The sequence below is a fragment of the Nilaparvata lugens genome, chromosome X, assembly GCF_014356525.2.
Source record: "Nilaparvata lugens isolate BPH chromosome X, ASM1435652v1, whole genome shotgun sequence".
In the NCBI taxonomy this organism is placed as follows: Eukaryota; Metazoa; Arthropoda; class Insecta; order Hemiptera; family Delphacidae; genus Nilaparvata; species Nilaparvata lugens.
The window spans coordinates 97,131,074-97,148,081 of NC_052518.1; the positions used below are offsets into that span (position 1 = coordinate 97,131,074).

General features: G+C 36.1%; 1 protein-coding gene across 1 annotated transcript in view; it reads left to right on the plus strand.

Moving 5' to 3' along the window:
- The window catches only part of LOC120354705 (mucin-22-like), a 94,787-nt gene that overhangs the window by 55,817 nt on the left and 21,962 nt on the right, over positions 1-17,008 (plus strand). The window contains exons 2-4 of the mRNA XM_039442136.1: positions 10,448-10,599; positions 12,011-12,208; positions 13,285-13,574. Coding sequence (XP_039298070.1) covers positions 13,438-13,574 — 137 coding nt within the window. The 5' untranslated portion in view covers positions 10,448-10,599; positions 12,011-12,208; positions 13,285-13,437. The remainder of the gene's footprint in view (positions 1-10,447; positions 10,600-12,010; positions 12,209-13,284; positions 13,575-17,008) is intronic.

The window sequence follows — 17,008 nt, forward strand, 5'->3', positions numbered from 1 at the left end:
CCAATTCTATCTGCAGTGTAAAGTAAGACGCGATAGATATATATGGATGGTAGAGTGAGCAGCCTAAGATCTCTAAAAGTGCTTCTGCATGGATAATTAATTATTTTCTAAATTTGCTAAAAATCTTACTGCACGCTTTTGCAGAACAAATAATCTCTGAATGTTTTTTATACTTGTTGCACCCCAAAGCTCAACACAATACACCAGATGAGTATTAATAAGCGAGAAGTAAACACTTTTAGCTATACTACTGTTTACAAGTCTTGCAATATATCTTAATACAAAAATGCCTTTGCTCATTTTATTAGCCACCTTATCAACATGCTCGTTCCAAGATAATTTGTCATCCACTGTCAAACCAAGCAAATTGACCACACTTGCGCTCTCAATCATGCTATCGCTATCATTTATTGTGATTGCTGGTTCAAAAGGATATTTCTTTTTTAAGTTGAATTGAATAGCCTGGCTCTTATCAGAATTAACAGATAGTGAGCAGTTATTGAAATACTGTACAACCTCATTAGTGGATATGTTAGCAACTAACTCCAGCTGTTGAATACTGTTGTTGTAGAATAACAAGGTTGTGTCGTCTGCATACAATGTTATATCAAAATTTTTTGCAACTGAAAGCTGCAAATCGTTAATATATAAAACGAAGAGAAGAGGACCCAGAATGGAACCCTGAGGTACACCCCTAGTCACGTTTAATCTCCTTGAATTCCCAAGTCGGCCATCAGTGCAAACACTCACATACTGCAATCTTTTTGTCATGTAAGAATCAATTAATTTCCCCATGAGACCTCTGATTCCAAGCAGATGCAGTTTTTCCAAGAGAATCTTTTTATCTACACTATCAAAAGCTTTAGAAAGGTCTAACAGCACCCCCATAGTGAAATTTCCTTTGTCAACCTCCTGAATAACTCTTTCAATAAAAGTTACTGCGGCTGTGATTGTTGACTTATTTTTTATGAACCCATTTTGACATTCACTCAATAATTTGAATTTCTGCAGATAGTTTATGATCCTGTTATATATAATCTTTTCAAAAATCTTTGATAAGACTGGCAAAACAGATATAGGCCTGTAATTAATCATATTTTCTTGATCACCTTTCTTAAATATAGGTATTACCTTGGCGATTTTCAAAGAATCAGGAAGACTCCTGCTTGAAAAGCGCTATTCACAATGAAAACGAGAGGCTCAGCGATTACATCACAACATTTCTTAAGGACTTTAACAGAAATGCTGTCATACCCAACACTATTTTTTTGCTTCAAGCTTTTTATCACTTGCATAACTTCTGTTACATTTGTTGGACTTAGAAAGAAGCTTGCTGATCTATTTTTCACAGTTGGTGGTTGTGTATTATGTTGTGTAGGCCTACCTCTAGACTTTGGAACGGGAGCAATGGAAATGAAATATCTATTGAGAACATCTGCAATATCCTTCGGCTCAGACACTTTCCTATTATTCACTTCCAGAACTATGTCCTTCAACAATGTATTTTTTCCTCCTCTAAATTTATTTATTATGTTCCAACTAGTTTTAGACTTATTATTTGAACTTGAAATAATATTAGCATAGTGCTGTTTCTTCGCCTCAATGACCTTATTGACATATTGCCGCTTAACACGCCTCAATAAATCCTCATCTACAACCAACCCCTCCTTGATCCTGAATCTTGACAAGTCTATAAGCGCCCTTAGCTGTTGAATCTCAGGATTTATCGACTCAAGTCTCATCCTAAACATCCTATTTTCATTTCTCTTACTGCGTTTTCTCTTTTTTTTTATTGGTGGACACTGAACACCAATATGATGCAATAGGCAGCTGTGAAAGGAATCAAATTGTTGGTTCACATCAGACTTTTCATATAGAGAGGACCACGTTTCTCTACTAAGAGCTGCTTTCAAATTGTTCAAATTTGAATTGGAGAAATTATAAGGAAATGCTGGACCATCCTGATCATCCTTCTCATCAGCTCTCCCAGAATCAAGATCAACAGTGGTGGAGAACACTTGAGCTGAATGATCTGACAAAAAAGTATGCAGAACCGCTGACTTACAATTATCCTCAAAAATGTTGGTCATTACATTATCTATCGCTGTTCTGGAGTCAGGTCTAATTCTTGTTGGCTCTGATATTGTATAACGTAAACCAAACTGATTCAAGACGATAACCAAATTTCTGTAAACTGGGGTATTCTTCAAGACATCAATATTATAATCGCCAGCTAAAATAATGTTATTTTTCAACCTCTCTGTTATCCGTTCAATTAAGCATGAGAATCTGTCGAAAAACAAGTCAATATCTCCATTAGGTGGTCGATATACCCCACAGATTACAAAGTCTACATCTTTCCCAAATTCTAACCTAATACCGCATATCTCAATGTCGCCCATTGAACTTATGTTACTATTATCCAGAATTCTCAAACTGCTACCCAAAAAATCCAACAAAACATCACTGACAAATATAGCAACCCCCCCTTTTCTCATACCGGACCTACAATAGCTACATGACAGAGACATATTATTCAATTTTATACAATTTATTTCGTCCTCCTTTAGACCATGCTCTGTAATAATTAAGACGTCAGGCCTTTCATCTTCAATTAAAATCTCCAGCAGATTTATCTTGTGAAATAGACCATCTATGTTCTGATGAATTACAGATAAATCATCTGATACTTCGATGCTTGAATCATTCATCATCATCGGAATAACTGAAAACATTGTCCTATTGGAGATGTATTACAAGGTACAGGAGACTGCGATGAAAAGGGTGCAAGAGAAGAGGATTCATAGAGGGAGGCTACTCCCATAAGAGACATCTCTGCAGGAACAGGAGTCAGACAACAGAGATTCGGAGAACTGGATGGATTGATTGTGATGGGGCGAGACCGTATGTCGGGAGATTCAGGCAATGGTTGATTATTTTATTTATAGCAGCCTCACCTCCAGTAGTCACCGTTCGATCAGCACCACCCATCACAGTCTGCTCTACGAATCTTTCCAAGTGTTTTGAGAGTAATTGTTTACCGTGCCTATTTAGATGAAGACCGTGTTTTGTGAGGCTGGATCTCTGAAGGAAGTCATTGATGTTCAGGAAGGAAAGCTGCAGCATACCAACATAGCCGTGCACCACTCTTGATATGTAGGAGTTTGAGTAGATTATGTTTTCGTTTAGGCTGGTGTCATCATAGCGGCAAGGGACACTGCAAATCAAAATATTGGACTCCAACTTAAGATCTAGAAGACTACTTATTCCTTGGCAAATTGTAAGTTGATGGGGTTCATCTTTATGAAAATCATTTGTTCCTGCCAGTATTACGATGACATCATCCTTGGTGAAATCCTTGACAAACTGTAGCCCATCCAGAATGACGTGTTTTAATTTAGCTCCTGGCTTGGTATAAACGAAAATATCAAAGTCCTCATGCAGTTGATCTAGGTATTTACTCAATTGTTTACCCTGACTATCAGCTAATATTGTCATCCTCTTTTTCTTTTTATTGTAGGTTGAACCCTTACTATATTTCAAGTAATGAGTCTTTTGAACCCTGTTTTCTACAGCAGGTCTATGAACTTTAGCTTTCACCTGTTGTTTATGAGAAATAGACCTATTCTTTGTCGCACATAACGAAAACTCAGAGAAAGAATCAAATCTGTTTTGTACCATTATAGCAGCTCCTGTTTCATTAAGATTGGTTCCAGCCTTTATCGAATGTCTTGGCTTAATAAAATCATCATACTGAGAGCCTACTTTTTCGATGACAATACTTTCATTCGTAGGTACATTATCGTTTTCAGTTTGAATTATTCTAATTATTTCATTTTTATTCATCAATTCTTCTTTCATTTGATCAATATCTTGCAACAGTGAGTTAATCTTATCAAAGCTCGTTCTCAATTCACTACTCAAGTCTTCTATTTCTCTATGGAGAAGGTTATTATTTTCATTTAGAAGTTTAATTGTATTCTCTCGGAGAATAATAATATCCAGCCCATCACAGTCAGCCTTGCATTTCTTTGTCGATAGTCTATAACTTGATTCGGTTTGTGTATCTATGTTTCTCAAATCAAGTTCCCGCTTATCAGTATTTGGCACATTTTCCAGGTCATGCTCAGTTTGTGTTCCATTATCATTAACGTGATTTTTAACCCCATTCCCTACAATGGATTGGATTTCATCAATATACGATACCCCAATCAAATCTTCAATTTGAGTTTGAGTTTCACAGTCAACAACAGATTTATCAGTTAGGCTCATCAATTATCTCCTTACAATTCCGCTAAACATAACCTAAAAAATGATCAGTAGAAGTTTTAAACCATTATGTTGGTAGTGAGGTCACGTGAGGTTGCCTTTGGTCTATTTGCGTTTTCTCTCTCGTTCATCAATGAATAATCATTGATCATTCAATGAATAACTAGTAAGCTCAATGTTGGGACTGTACGCCTCACAAACTACAACTCTAGGAGTCCTCAATACGAAATATTGTTGCTTCAAGTACGTACCGTTGACCGGGGTGACTTTGTCCCACCTCGCGGAAAAAATATTCAAATCAGTTTATCTCCGATCTCTGTTATCCGAAATCGATGTTTAACATTGATACCCGTAGTCCTGATCATTATCGAGGTTCTACAATCGATATTTGTTGAATCTCGATTATTATTTGAATTATCGAGATCTAGTAGAATTATCGAAACCTAACTGCTTGCTTCATCTTGTGATTTTGTTGTCGGAAAACTTCGTATTAGAAAACTTATTTCTAAAAGACTTATGATATCGGAGAGCACATTTTATGTTTGCCTTTTTATTATATTTCAATTGGTATATCCATAATATCCATAGTTGAACTGGTTAGGGTTCTGTTACTAGTCAAATACAACGAGGTCATTTTTAGCTTAAACTTGGGGTGTCTCCCAGTATAAAAATTGTGATATTATGCAGGATATGATGCAAATACAATTAAAATATCATGTATTCTACCTAATAAAACAAAATATTCACCTTGCTTAAAATTAATACGTTCCCAATATTCATTTCTTGCTGATTCTGCAGTTGGAGCTATCATGCCATAATATTTTTAGGCAGCAGAAACTGAAATATTTTTCAATAAATAATTTGTGATTTTTTGAAGTGGAATTCCTTTGTTTTTTATTCCATTGTTCATTTTAAAGGTTAACAGTTGGTTTCACTTTGTATAACTCTTGAAAATTAACTTTTTTCCATATATTTTTCAAAGTGAGACAAAGTCACCCCAATCCCTGATTGACTTTGTCTCTTATTTTCAAAGAAATATATCTCTGTTGAAGTTGAGAAAAATACTAACTTTTTAAAATGAAAAATACTCTTAAAACATTGCAGAGTGCAATAAAAAATATTGCAAGAGATTTGTTGCAACTTGCGACAAAGTCACCCCGGTTTACTGGTACCTTATTTTCCCAACTGGAACTGTTATTCTCACTGTAGCCGAGCATCTGGTTAGAATCCCTCTTGGACCCGGTGCTGGAAGGTGAGGAGACTGCTTGCTGCTTGCAAGGATGCTGTAGTTCAGTCTTTTTCTTGGCGAGGATAACACTAGGGGCCGGTTTCCGAGCTCGGGATTTAGCTAAGTTCTAGACTTTGAACAGCTTCACTAAGAAAATTGGCTTTCCAAAACGGGGCGTAGTCTTAGTCATAGTCAAAGTCACATTTTAATTGAATTTCGAAAAACTAGGAAATTGAACACAAGATAAAATAAAGAGAATATAGTGTAAAGCTTCAGCTATTTTGAATTATTTAGGAATGTTTCATTTCGTCTAGGAGAAACGTCTCCAATTCTAGAGATCAGAAAATAAAGATTTATTTTGCTACAATTATTTACTTCGACTACGCCCCGTTTTGGAAAGCCAATTTTCTGACTCCAGCTGTTTAAAGTCTAGAACTTAGCTAAATCCCGAGCTCGGAAACCGGCCCTAGATGTTCTTGTAGGAGATGAATGTTCTCGCGTTTATGCACATGTACTGAAACGATACACTCGCGAATATTCAATCTGACTGTTTGATGTCGACCTAGTTGATCCATATTGACAATATTGCCGATTGACAAGTTGAAAGCCTGTCAGCTAATCCAAGTGCGGGAAAATCCTCAAATTAAAATTCCTGATACGATTTCCAAAAACCAGTAAGCTGGCGCTTACACTGATCATAAGTAATTTATTTCAGTAGGAACTCATCATTTACATCGTTGGGAAATACAAAGCAGTAATGAATAAAAGAATGAATAAAAGAATGAATAAATACAAATAATAATAAAAGAATGAATAAAATAAAAATTATTAGAGAGAATCGGTTCTCTAGGTTAAAATTAATCCCCCCCAAAAATGTATAATATATTATGATGCCGCTGGCGTCATGTCCCCCCCCCCTGTAGGCACCCCTGGCCAAAGAAGAAGAAGAAGTGAGATTAAAGTGAGTCGTATCCATTGCCCACGGATTAGGGCGTGTCGCTTCTTACGTATTCTATTTCACTATTTTCTTCTCCCAGTCACAAGATCAGAAGATGGTGATCAGTCTTGAGAGGATTTGGTAAAATGCTGTTAAGAGAATGAGAGTTAATGAACCAGGGAACTAGTTCAGTGTGAAGTTGTGTGAGGATGCTCGCTTATACGTTGTTCCCTTTTGATACACTCCACCACCGGCGTTCTTTGGTCCGTATCTCAGTACTTGTTTTGTTGCCATGTGACCATGTGTGTGTTACGACTCAGAAATTTATATAGATGGCCATAATAAAGAATCATTCATTCTTTGTAACAATAATGTGATATTCGAAAATTCCATCAAAATATATTATGTTTTCTAGTATAAGAATTTCTAATCAAACTATCCATTAGGGATCATGATATGGTTATGCACTTATGTAATTAAGACTTTTATGTTTATGAATAAGCAAGAATTTCAGTAAGCTGGAATAATATGATACCAGGCTAACATAATGTCGCGTTAACCCTAGAAAGGCAAAGGGGTAACGCGTAACCATAGACCATTATATTTTCTGTTGTTAACGTGGCTGCTGTAAATTTGTGGATATGGGATTTTTAGAATTCTCTAACTATTCTATCAATTTTCTGCTAATTTAGAAGCTGTAAGAAGTGGGTGAAAAATCCCTTGCCAAAAATCCCAGCCACATTAATCTCTGACACTTTACAAATTTCACTATGTCCTGCCCTTGTTGAGTGCATCCGACTCAGCATTATATTATATTCTCCAGACATCATTTTCACATGTACCTTATTTCTTTGATATAATTGAAGACAAACATAATTAAAAATAGCTTTTAGTATTTTTCTCACTATTTTTTATGCAAGCTACCACTCCACAAGCAGTATACCACTCATCCATAGAACCTAACTCTATAGAATTACATGGAGTATTTTTTTTTTTTGTGAAGAGATGAACAAATTTGGATCCTATTTCTACTCTTAAATGAGGACGTTTGTGAGGAGCTTATGGTTGAGGTATAGGGTGTTAGTAAATTTCTAATTGAATGGAAAGAACACATTGACTAGATGCCAATCGGGAGCTTCCCTGTCTAAATTATTTTTTAGAATTCAACAGGTGAGAGATTTTGGGAGACAAAGAAAAAGTAGTCTCAAAATTGTGCATGAGATATTGTAAATTTGATGAAGGCTATAACAAAGACCGAAACATGTAATAATGCTCATACCGTTCAAGTCAGATATTTTATTATTATTTTGGGAATGATTTTTTCTTTCGGAAATTTCATTGTAGAATAAGAATTCATTTTCAGGCATCTACGGAATGCTACTTTTCAATTTTACACGTTCTTCTCATAGTAGTTTTTAATACTACATAATTGTTCTGAATACTATTTCTTTAATGCAAATTTGTATCTACATCCTACAACTTGAACTTTTTTATGGATATTGATAATTTGATGGCATCTACAGAATGCTACTTTTCAATTTTACACGTTCTTCTCATAGTAGTTTTTAATATAAATATAAAGAAAATAAAAATCTCAGTACCCTTTTTTTGAAATATTTTATCACAACATGTTTCGGACATTTATGCCATTTTCAAGTGATCACTTTTTCTTTAAAATGGCATAAATGTCCGAAACATGTTGTGATAAAATATTTCAAAAAAAGGGTACTGAGATTTTTATTTTCTTTATATTTATATTACAAGTAGCCCTATACAGAAAAGAGATGAAAATATAGTTTTTAATACTACATAATTTTTCTGAATACTATTTCTTTAATGCAAATTTGTACCTACATCCTACAACTTGATTTTTTTATGGATATTGATAATTTGATGGCAGAAGTTTGAGTATAAGATCATGGCCTTTATAAGGTTGCATAATATTCCTTTAATTTATTTGAACGATGATTTCTAATTGAATCAATATAGAAACGCTTGTAAAACTCCAGAACAAATATGGACTCAAATTTTCGTGTAAATCTTCTTCCTCTGTAGTTGATTTTACTGTTTTCAACTTGGCATCATCTATGATGATTCTATACAACATGCAAAGGTAATTCTTTGTTTTTTTTTTCTTTTAGCCATCTCAACAGGCCAACTCCGAAATCGAACTACCAGCTTAATCACACATCAATAAATTATGGCTATGGCAGAATCTAGAACTCACCTTTGAATATAAAACCCCTATAACAATGATACACTAATATAACACTGCTGGTAAACCCCAGCTTATTTCTCCTTTTAATTCCTATAAATTTCAAAAATTTTTTCTACAGATCATTTCTTTATTATTATACAGTATTTCAATGCTCTGATACCATTTTTAGTAACAAAAACATTATTGTATAAGTTTCTACTTGGGTTTTCTCTGAACATTGCAATTTCATCTGCTTAAATGTATTGGTTTTGGAGAATATTTTTTATTCTATTTTTTTATTCTATTCTTGGTTTACCATTATTCACCTATGTTTTCTCAAAGACAAAAATGAGTATTTTCATTATGTACGGTACGGTAGTTGTACTCATGCATAAGAGATAGGATTATAGATTTTTCTTAAAATACCCAACTAAAAAAGTTCATATTTATAGATGAAAATTATTGGTCACTCATGCATATTCATATTTCATACAAGAACTGATGAAATATGTAGAAACAAGCTTCTTACTGAAATAATTTCACTAAAATCACTTTCAAAACTGGATTCATTTATATTGATACATTGATTCCTGGCAGGCTAGTAACCTTGTACTGCCTTATTTCTATTCATTCTGTTACCGGTGTCCAAGCTCCTTTCAAGACCGTTAGACTATAAGCATACGGTATACCTCCTGCATTGTCTTTCCAACCCTCACAACTCGCATTCATTCCTTCTTAGTCTCACTCTTCACACTTCCCCTCTCTTTCCTATGTTGGCAACTTTCACCTCCCTTTCCCTCGAATAGCATATTATGCCTTCCACGAGGGGTGGCAGTCTAGTTTGAACATTCTTACCAAGAACATGTGTCTGCTACGCGCATCACCGAAAATTTCATACAGCTGGCCTGCCAAATTTGTCTGTATTTGTAGTTTAATTTCTTTAGTCAGATTCATTGACGTCACATTCTAATTTAAACTGGGTAGTTTAATAGTGTTATCACCTATACAACCATACATCTATAGTGGTGACCCCAATATGATCGAAAATTTGAAGTGTTATTTAGTGTTTAGTTATTTTTGTTATTTAGAATAACACTGTTCGTTTCGTCACCTGTCACGCCACGCCACGTATCTTCCGTGACGCATTTGTGTATCATGTAAGTTATAATGCATAATGTATTCTGCGACCGTTGGACTTTTATCATTTGTATAATGTATTCCGCGACCACCGCCTTGAGTTGGACTTTGCCGGTTTGTGTGTTTTAACCAGTTTGGGTTATTTAAAATTACATAAAAATGAATCTGTGAATGGTGCTCATTCAATGACAGAATCGTGTGAACCTGTCGATAGGACCGAATATGGCTTGCTAATCACCTCGCAGGTGGAGACCCCAGACTTGGTTGCAAAAACCTCTTTTTCCCAGTTGTTAGCAAAATGCATGGTCCCAAAGTTCCGGTCACCCTCTGTAGTGTAGTATACATGAGGTGTGAGATCCAAACACAACATTCACTCCTTCTGCACTGTCAAACTTCGATGTAAATACTGAGGGTGATGTCCACATGAGTTCATATAAGCTTGTGCGTGGGTAATGAGTGAGATGGATGATGATGAGAGATTACGACTACTTTTTAGGTAGTCGGGACGGACAGTTGTTATCGCCTCTTCCGAAAGACGGGGTGGCCGTATCTATGTGATTGTGCTGTGTTGAAAAACTTTTGCCCCAGTCGAGATTCGTACTCGGGTTCTCTTGATTATTATACGTTATCACTTACTCCAACGAGCCACCCAAACAGTTATATCAATTATTGATTCCAGATAAAAATCTATGCCCAATCCAGATGATTCGATCTACAAGCTCGACATGCGCTATCTACGAGGATGATTCACAACGTGCAATTGATGGCTCAACTGTTGGGACGCGCTAAGCCCTACAAATTCACCACCAATCTGCAGAACAAAATCGTATCGTAAGTGCTAAGAATATTATACCTTAAAATATTGAAATTATTGAAAATTCATGGTTAGGTATAGTCTGTACAAAATTACTTCTGACTTGAAGGAATATGCAGCGCAGAGGAATGGTGGGAGATCAGCCAATTACAGTGATGGATAGAGTCATAGGTAGAAGAGCAGTTGCCAATTTGTCAGTCGTCTGACTGCTTTCAGACAGGAAACTTGGCATGTGTAGCATAAGCACATGAACAGTCACCATAAGTTGGAGAACGCTGGCCGCTTCAAAACGGCAACATCGCGCCTCTGTATCCCTCCCGCTGTATGCTTTCTCTGCTGCGCATGTCCATCCCAAGTAAGAAGTAATTCTGTACAGAGTACTCCGTACAAAATAACTTTTGACTTGGAGGAATATGCGGCGCAGAGAAATGGAGGGAGATCAGCCAGTTACTGTGATGGATAGAGTTGTAGGTAAAAGCGCAGTTGCCAATTTGTCGATTAGAGTCAGTCGAGTGAAGGCTTCTAGACAGGAAACTCTGTAAGTTTAACATGAGCGCTTGATTACTCACGAGGAATTAGAGAATGCTGGCCGGTGCAGAACGGCAACTTCGCCGCCGTTTTATCCCTACCTCTGAATGCCTTCTCTGCTGCCCATGTCCCTCCCAAATCAGAAAATTTATTTTGTACAGAGTACAGTAGTTCTTTAGAATTCTATAGGTACTCACTGATAGCTCCAGAATGCCCAGAAATAACAAATTATTAGAGGCTCAAAAGAATGGGGCCGCCTGAGCCTGACCCACAAAACATTTGCGAAAGTTTTATTATCAATTTATCCAAATCGAAAATTGTTTGTTTTATTCTAATTTACATTTTCAGATTGTGATCTGGTGTAGAAATTGAAATGGACATAACCTATGTATAATATTAGGACAATTTCAAACTAAATTAGGAAGTTGAAGAAGTTTTGGGCAATAGCCTGTTTTTTCTTTCCGATCGTTGTATTGTTTTTGCTAACCTAATAAATAAAACATTATTTCTGACCCTGAGAATTGACCAGGATGTTTTTGAGGGAAACTACTTGACAACTAGAGAGGATTTGGTTCCTGCAGAGCGTGATGCCCACGTGAGCTCTAGACTTGTGCTTATGAGAGTGAAATAGCTAACAGGTCACCAAACTAGAAGCAATATAAGTTTTTAAAATAATTCTCTAAACTGGTTCGAGTGAAATATTTGTTTATCCTATTACTAGCAAATAAAAATTATAATGGTATCCATAATGTGAAGATATGTGTAGTGGAAATTATTGAAATACCCTGAAGATTCTGAAACTGCAAATATTGAAAACAGAGAGATTTCATATTCCAATAAATTATCCAATTTTATCATATACCTAAATTAATGAATGAATAACAATTTTGTAATTCACAGCAACTGCGTCAGTGTGTACGACACAACGGTGACGAGAGAAAATCTGGAGTATTTACCTTGAGACAATGGAAATGTGGAGTATGTACCTCGACGTGCTGAATGACAATCTTCAGTTCCCGTCACCTAATTACAAGAGCAAGCTGAGTTGCGAAGCTTTCAGTGCCACTGATGAAGCTATCAATCTGTCATCTGGTGTGGGTGAGTGCTTTTAGTACATCATTATTCATAAAAATCAAATTTTAGACCACTTGCATACACACGTTTTCAATACGTACAATAGTAGTTATAATAAGTTATAATAATAGACAAGTGTGTGCTTGCACATACATGATCAATATAGACATGGATGTGCTTGCAAAATATATTGTAGTATTGATTCTTTAATATAGACAGACAGACAAGGTTTCATTATTTCAAAAAATTAAATAAAAATAAAACATGCTGTGCTCATTTATTGTAATATAAAAAAACTTAATAACCATTGTATTACAACATCATCCTAGAACCTAAAATACCATATATAAATTGAAAATACATTTTGAAGTGTCAAAAATAAGATAAAAGTGTTGTTTTAAATTTTTAATTTAAGTATATAAATCTCAATGTGGCTAAGGTTTCAAGGAAAACGATGAGAAACATATATTTAAGGAAATGAGCACAAATAATAATATGAAAATAGTCTGCATGGGCCAGATGCCTTTGTGCAGATCAGAGTTACTAAACAATGTTTTTGTAGCAAGAGAATATAGTATAAGAAAATTTAGAATATTGATAATTATTTTATCTACGATCTTCTCTTCCCTTTCGTTACTAAGTAAGACTAATTTTAATAAAAAGAATGAAACTGTAGAATGAAATAATTTATATTGTTCAGATACATTTTTTTTCATGCAAAATTTCCTCAAGCTAAATACATGATTTTTTGTTAATTTTCTAGTTTTCAGCTATTTCCGCCTTAAGGTAGGCGCACACAGATCGTCATCGGACGGTCGGCACGCATCGGACGATTAGATTTGATGCATTTCTATCCGCATCGTATAGGTATGCGCACTCCAATTGAAAACAATGCATCAAATCTAATCGACCGATCCGTCCCATGCGTTCCGTCCGTCCGATGACGATCTGTTTGCGCCTACCTTTATCCAGCCATCGGACGGAAAAATTCACTCCCGCCATTGAATTTCAAAATTTTAATGAATAATTCAAAATCCATGTGGGCATAATTCTGTGCTCTACAACCTTAAACCAGGTAGACCGCTTGTATTGTATTGCAGGAGCCTTCAGGAGACGACGGCAAGAGTACTACAAGCTGGGAGACAGTGCGACTGCGCAGATGGTGACTGAGAGACAAGGTTGTGGCCGCGACGCCACACCTCCAAGGAGCACACCTGCTGTATGCGTGAGTGATTACCTATCGGCACACCAACATGGTGCTACTGGAGTTTCAACTTGGAGCGTCATGGGGCGGTGATACTGCAGTGGAAGCCATCTTTGATCAGGACAAAGCGCTCCGACTGTGGAAGCTTATAGGCTGCCATACTGGCAGTTCAGCGACTCCGATAAGGTAACCACTACAGCTATGTAAAAAGTTAGCTGAAACGTTCTCACTATAGTGAGGTCCACGTTATAATGAAAATATTCAGATTAATGAAATTCACGTACATTTTTGCTTCAGCTGCCAGTCAGCATGATCCTTCAAGGCTTGTGTTGGCTCTCAAATAGAGCTGTTAAACCCAGGATCCCGATCTCGGGATTCCAATCCAATTCTGATACCCCTAATAATACCGGGATCATTCACTGTCAATCCCGGTACCACTAATACACACCTAAATATAGTCAATATAACTCATCAAATATAGAACCAAAAAATTTAATATCCATTGGTAAATATTCTGTGATCATTAAAATGTTATTCTACTTATTCTACTCTATGCTGAATGAATTTCGGGATGGAATAGATGATAATATATTATATCTTCTCTGGAAAGTGCTTCTCTGTAAGTATCTGATGAAATTAATGTTGCTAAAACTGAATTTTAGGTTTACTAGTTTATTTTGGCTTCAAGTAATAATTTGTACCATTCTATGAAAGTTTATATACTTTGTTTCATTTGAATTTAATTATTAAAGGATAACATAATTTGGTTACATTTGTATCGTAAAACTCTTGGAACAATAAAATTGGTTACTACCAGTGTGAAAATGAAAATACTCCAATGTCGTCATTTTCATTATTGTGGTTCTATGAAAGCTGGTATTTTTATGTGTTCATTAGATGTGCTTGTTAAATTCTCGGTGCCGGTTCCGGCTGATATATAACAGTCTCGAAGCCCATTGAGGGCTTAAAAATGGGCTTTGAATGGTGAACTGGTAAACGAAAGGTTAATGTGGTTGGGGGTTCGATTCCGTCCACAGTCTTATTTTTTTGCTGAGAATTTTCAACTTGAAGATTATCCATGTCATTTTGACAAAATAAATATTTAAAAAAATGGAAAATTTTCAACTAGCTGAATTATTAATTGTTAATAAATTCTCAAATTATATTAAAAAAAATTTATTCAATTAAACCATTGAATTAACCTTCAAACCAAGCGCTATCTAACGGTGAAGATAGGAACCTAGTGCACTAGCTGCGCGAACTGTTCTTGGAATCGTTTAGTTCGCGCATAGCATTTTTTGATATAGACTGTTAGCTATTCTAAGTTACCTGTTGCAACTTATATTAAACTGTGTGTTCCCGTGGAAAACAGATAGGCAAGTAAGCTACCAAGTTCGATTAATATCAATAATTAGATATCATTTTTAGAACAATAGCATAGCCTAAAGGTGTTTCTAACCTCTAACCTGTGTACCCAATGTGTAACCTAACCTCTTAACTGGTGATTCGTGAATAACTTATGGTATTTTTTTATTAGGCTATTTTGTTCGGACGAACATTCAAGTATTAGATTTTACAATTTAATTATCAACTTGATTATTAAGGTACTATTTCTATAGGTAGGCTACTTTAATATGGGTAAAAGCTGTTTGAATGGTGGCATGGAAAGTTGGAATAAAGCAATACAACTATGAGACCTGCTTGAAATGTGGGTACATTTAGCACATTTATGATGATCCTTGTGCAATGAAGCGTTTTTCCTCATAATATTTAGTGAATTTCATTCGGGGATTTCCATTTCCGTCGTCTGTAGAGGTTCATCGACGTTAGCCTACAATTTCCAACTATTAGTCTATACTCTTGGTTTAACATAGAGCTCCTGCAAAGTTTTTCAAGATGCGACAAATATCTAAACCGAGAAGGCATGTATAATAAGTTTTTTATTATGTACAATCCAATTGCAAATCAAAGAATATACCCGTCGTGTGGTAAAAACCAAACCCAGCAACTCATCAAATGGTTGGTTGTCTATTAATATCAATCAGCATAGTAAACAGAGTTGTAGGTAGACAATCAATTTGAGTTCAGTTTCATTTTGTGGATCAGAGCGTTGGATTTTAAAGTAGGTATTGAGAATATTTCTTATGTGACTAGAACTCTTTTTGAATGGGGGGCAGAAGCTGACCTATTGTGACTATTGAAATGGGTTGCCAGTTATTGTTTTCCATTACACCGTCCACGCGTCCACCGGTGTTGAAGGAGGCCTATTGTTCTCTCTTGACAGTTCCATGCCCCCATTTTGAGATAGGTTTTACCCTACATATATGTAGTCTATGTAATCATTTCAATTTCAATTCGTTTATTTCTACTTGGCATAACAATACATGTACATAATGAAAGAATATATAAAGAATAGCCATTGAAAGAATAGATTTCAGGCTATTTTTGCATTGACCAGGAGTTGCACTTTTCTGGATCCTCTGTTGACAATTTTTATTCCCATATAGAATAGGACTTTTCTTCATAAAGTGAGTCTTTAGGATCCACTGCCTGCCTTTTCCAGTTTCGAACTCCAAGCGTTCTCAAATCCTGCTCTACATCATCTGTCCACCTCTTCCTTGGCTTTCATTTCCTTCTTCTATTGTATATTCTTTCCCCCATATATATATTTGGCAATCCTTTCATCACCCATTCTCACCAAGTGCCCCATCCACCTAATTCTGCCAGCTTTAATAAATCGGACGATGTCTTCACTCCCCAGGAAGCGCTCGATTTCGCTTTTTTTCTCCTTGAAGGAAGGCTACATCCCTTGAAAATATGAATCTGAAAGATCACCTATCAGATAGGCCAAAGTCCCGTTTCAAAGCTTTCTTTTGAACCCTAAAGAGAGCCTCAAACTCTGCCGATTTATATATTGAATCATACACGAATCATATAAACGATTGAGGAAGGAACTACAAGCTCATCAGCCCAAAACTGTCCCTTGTCCCAAAATTGTTCAAGGAAATTCTCAGTGTGTAGTGAAATTCACCCAGGATTTCGATCTGGGTGGGACAAGAGTGCGAGGAAGTCCAAGGATGAGGTGGAGAGACAGAGTGGAGGCTGATTTACGGGATAATGGATGGTGATGCGGGGAGGAGATGGACAGGATTTTGTGGAGGAGACGGCTGAAGGAGGGAAATGCTGACCCCATAATGGTTGGGATAAGGCTTAGCCAAAGAAGAAGTGAGATTAAAGTGAGTCGTATCCATTGCCCATGGATTAGGGCGTGTATAAATAGGGCCCACTATATCTCTCCCTTCTTCTCCCAGTTTCAAGATCAGAAGATGGTGATCCGTCCTAAGAGAATTTGGTAAGATGCTGTTAGGAGAATGAGAGGGGGAACTGGCTCAGTGTGAAGTTGTTCTCTTCGTTGTGTTGAGGATGCTCGCTTGCTCGCTTATACGTTGTTCCTTATGTTTGCCATGTGTAGAACGACTCCGCAATTGAAATTGATGGCCATCATAAAAATATATTCATCCTTTGTAACAATAATGAAATATTCGAAAATTCGATCAAGTATAATAATGTTTTCCAGTATAAGAATTTCCAATCAAATTAACTATTAGAGATTATGATAT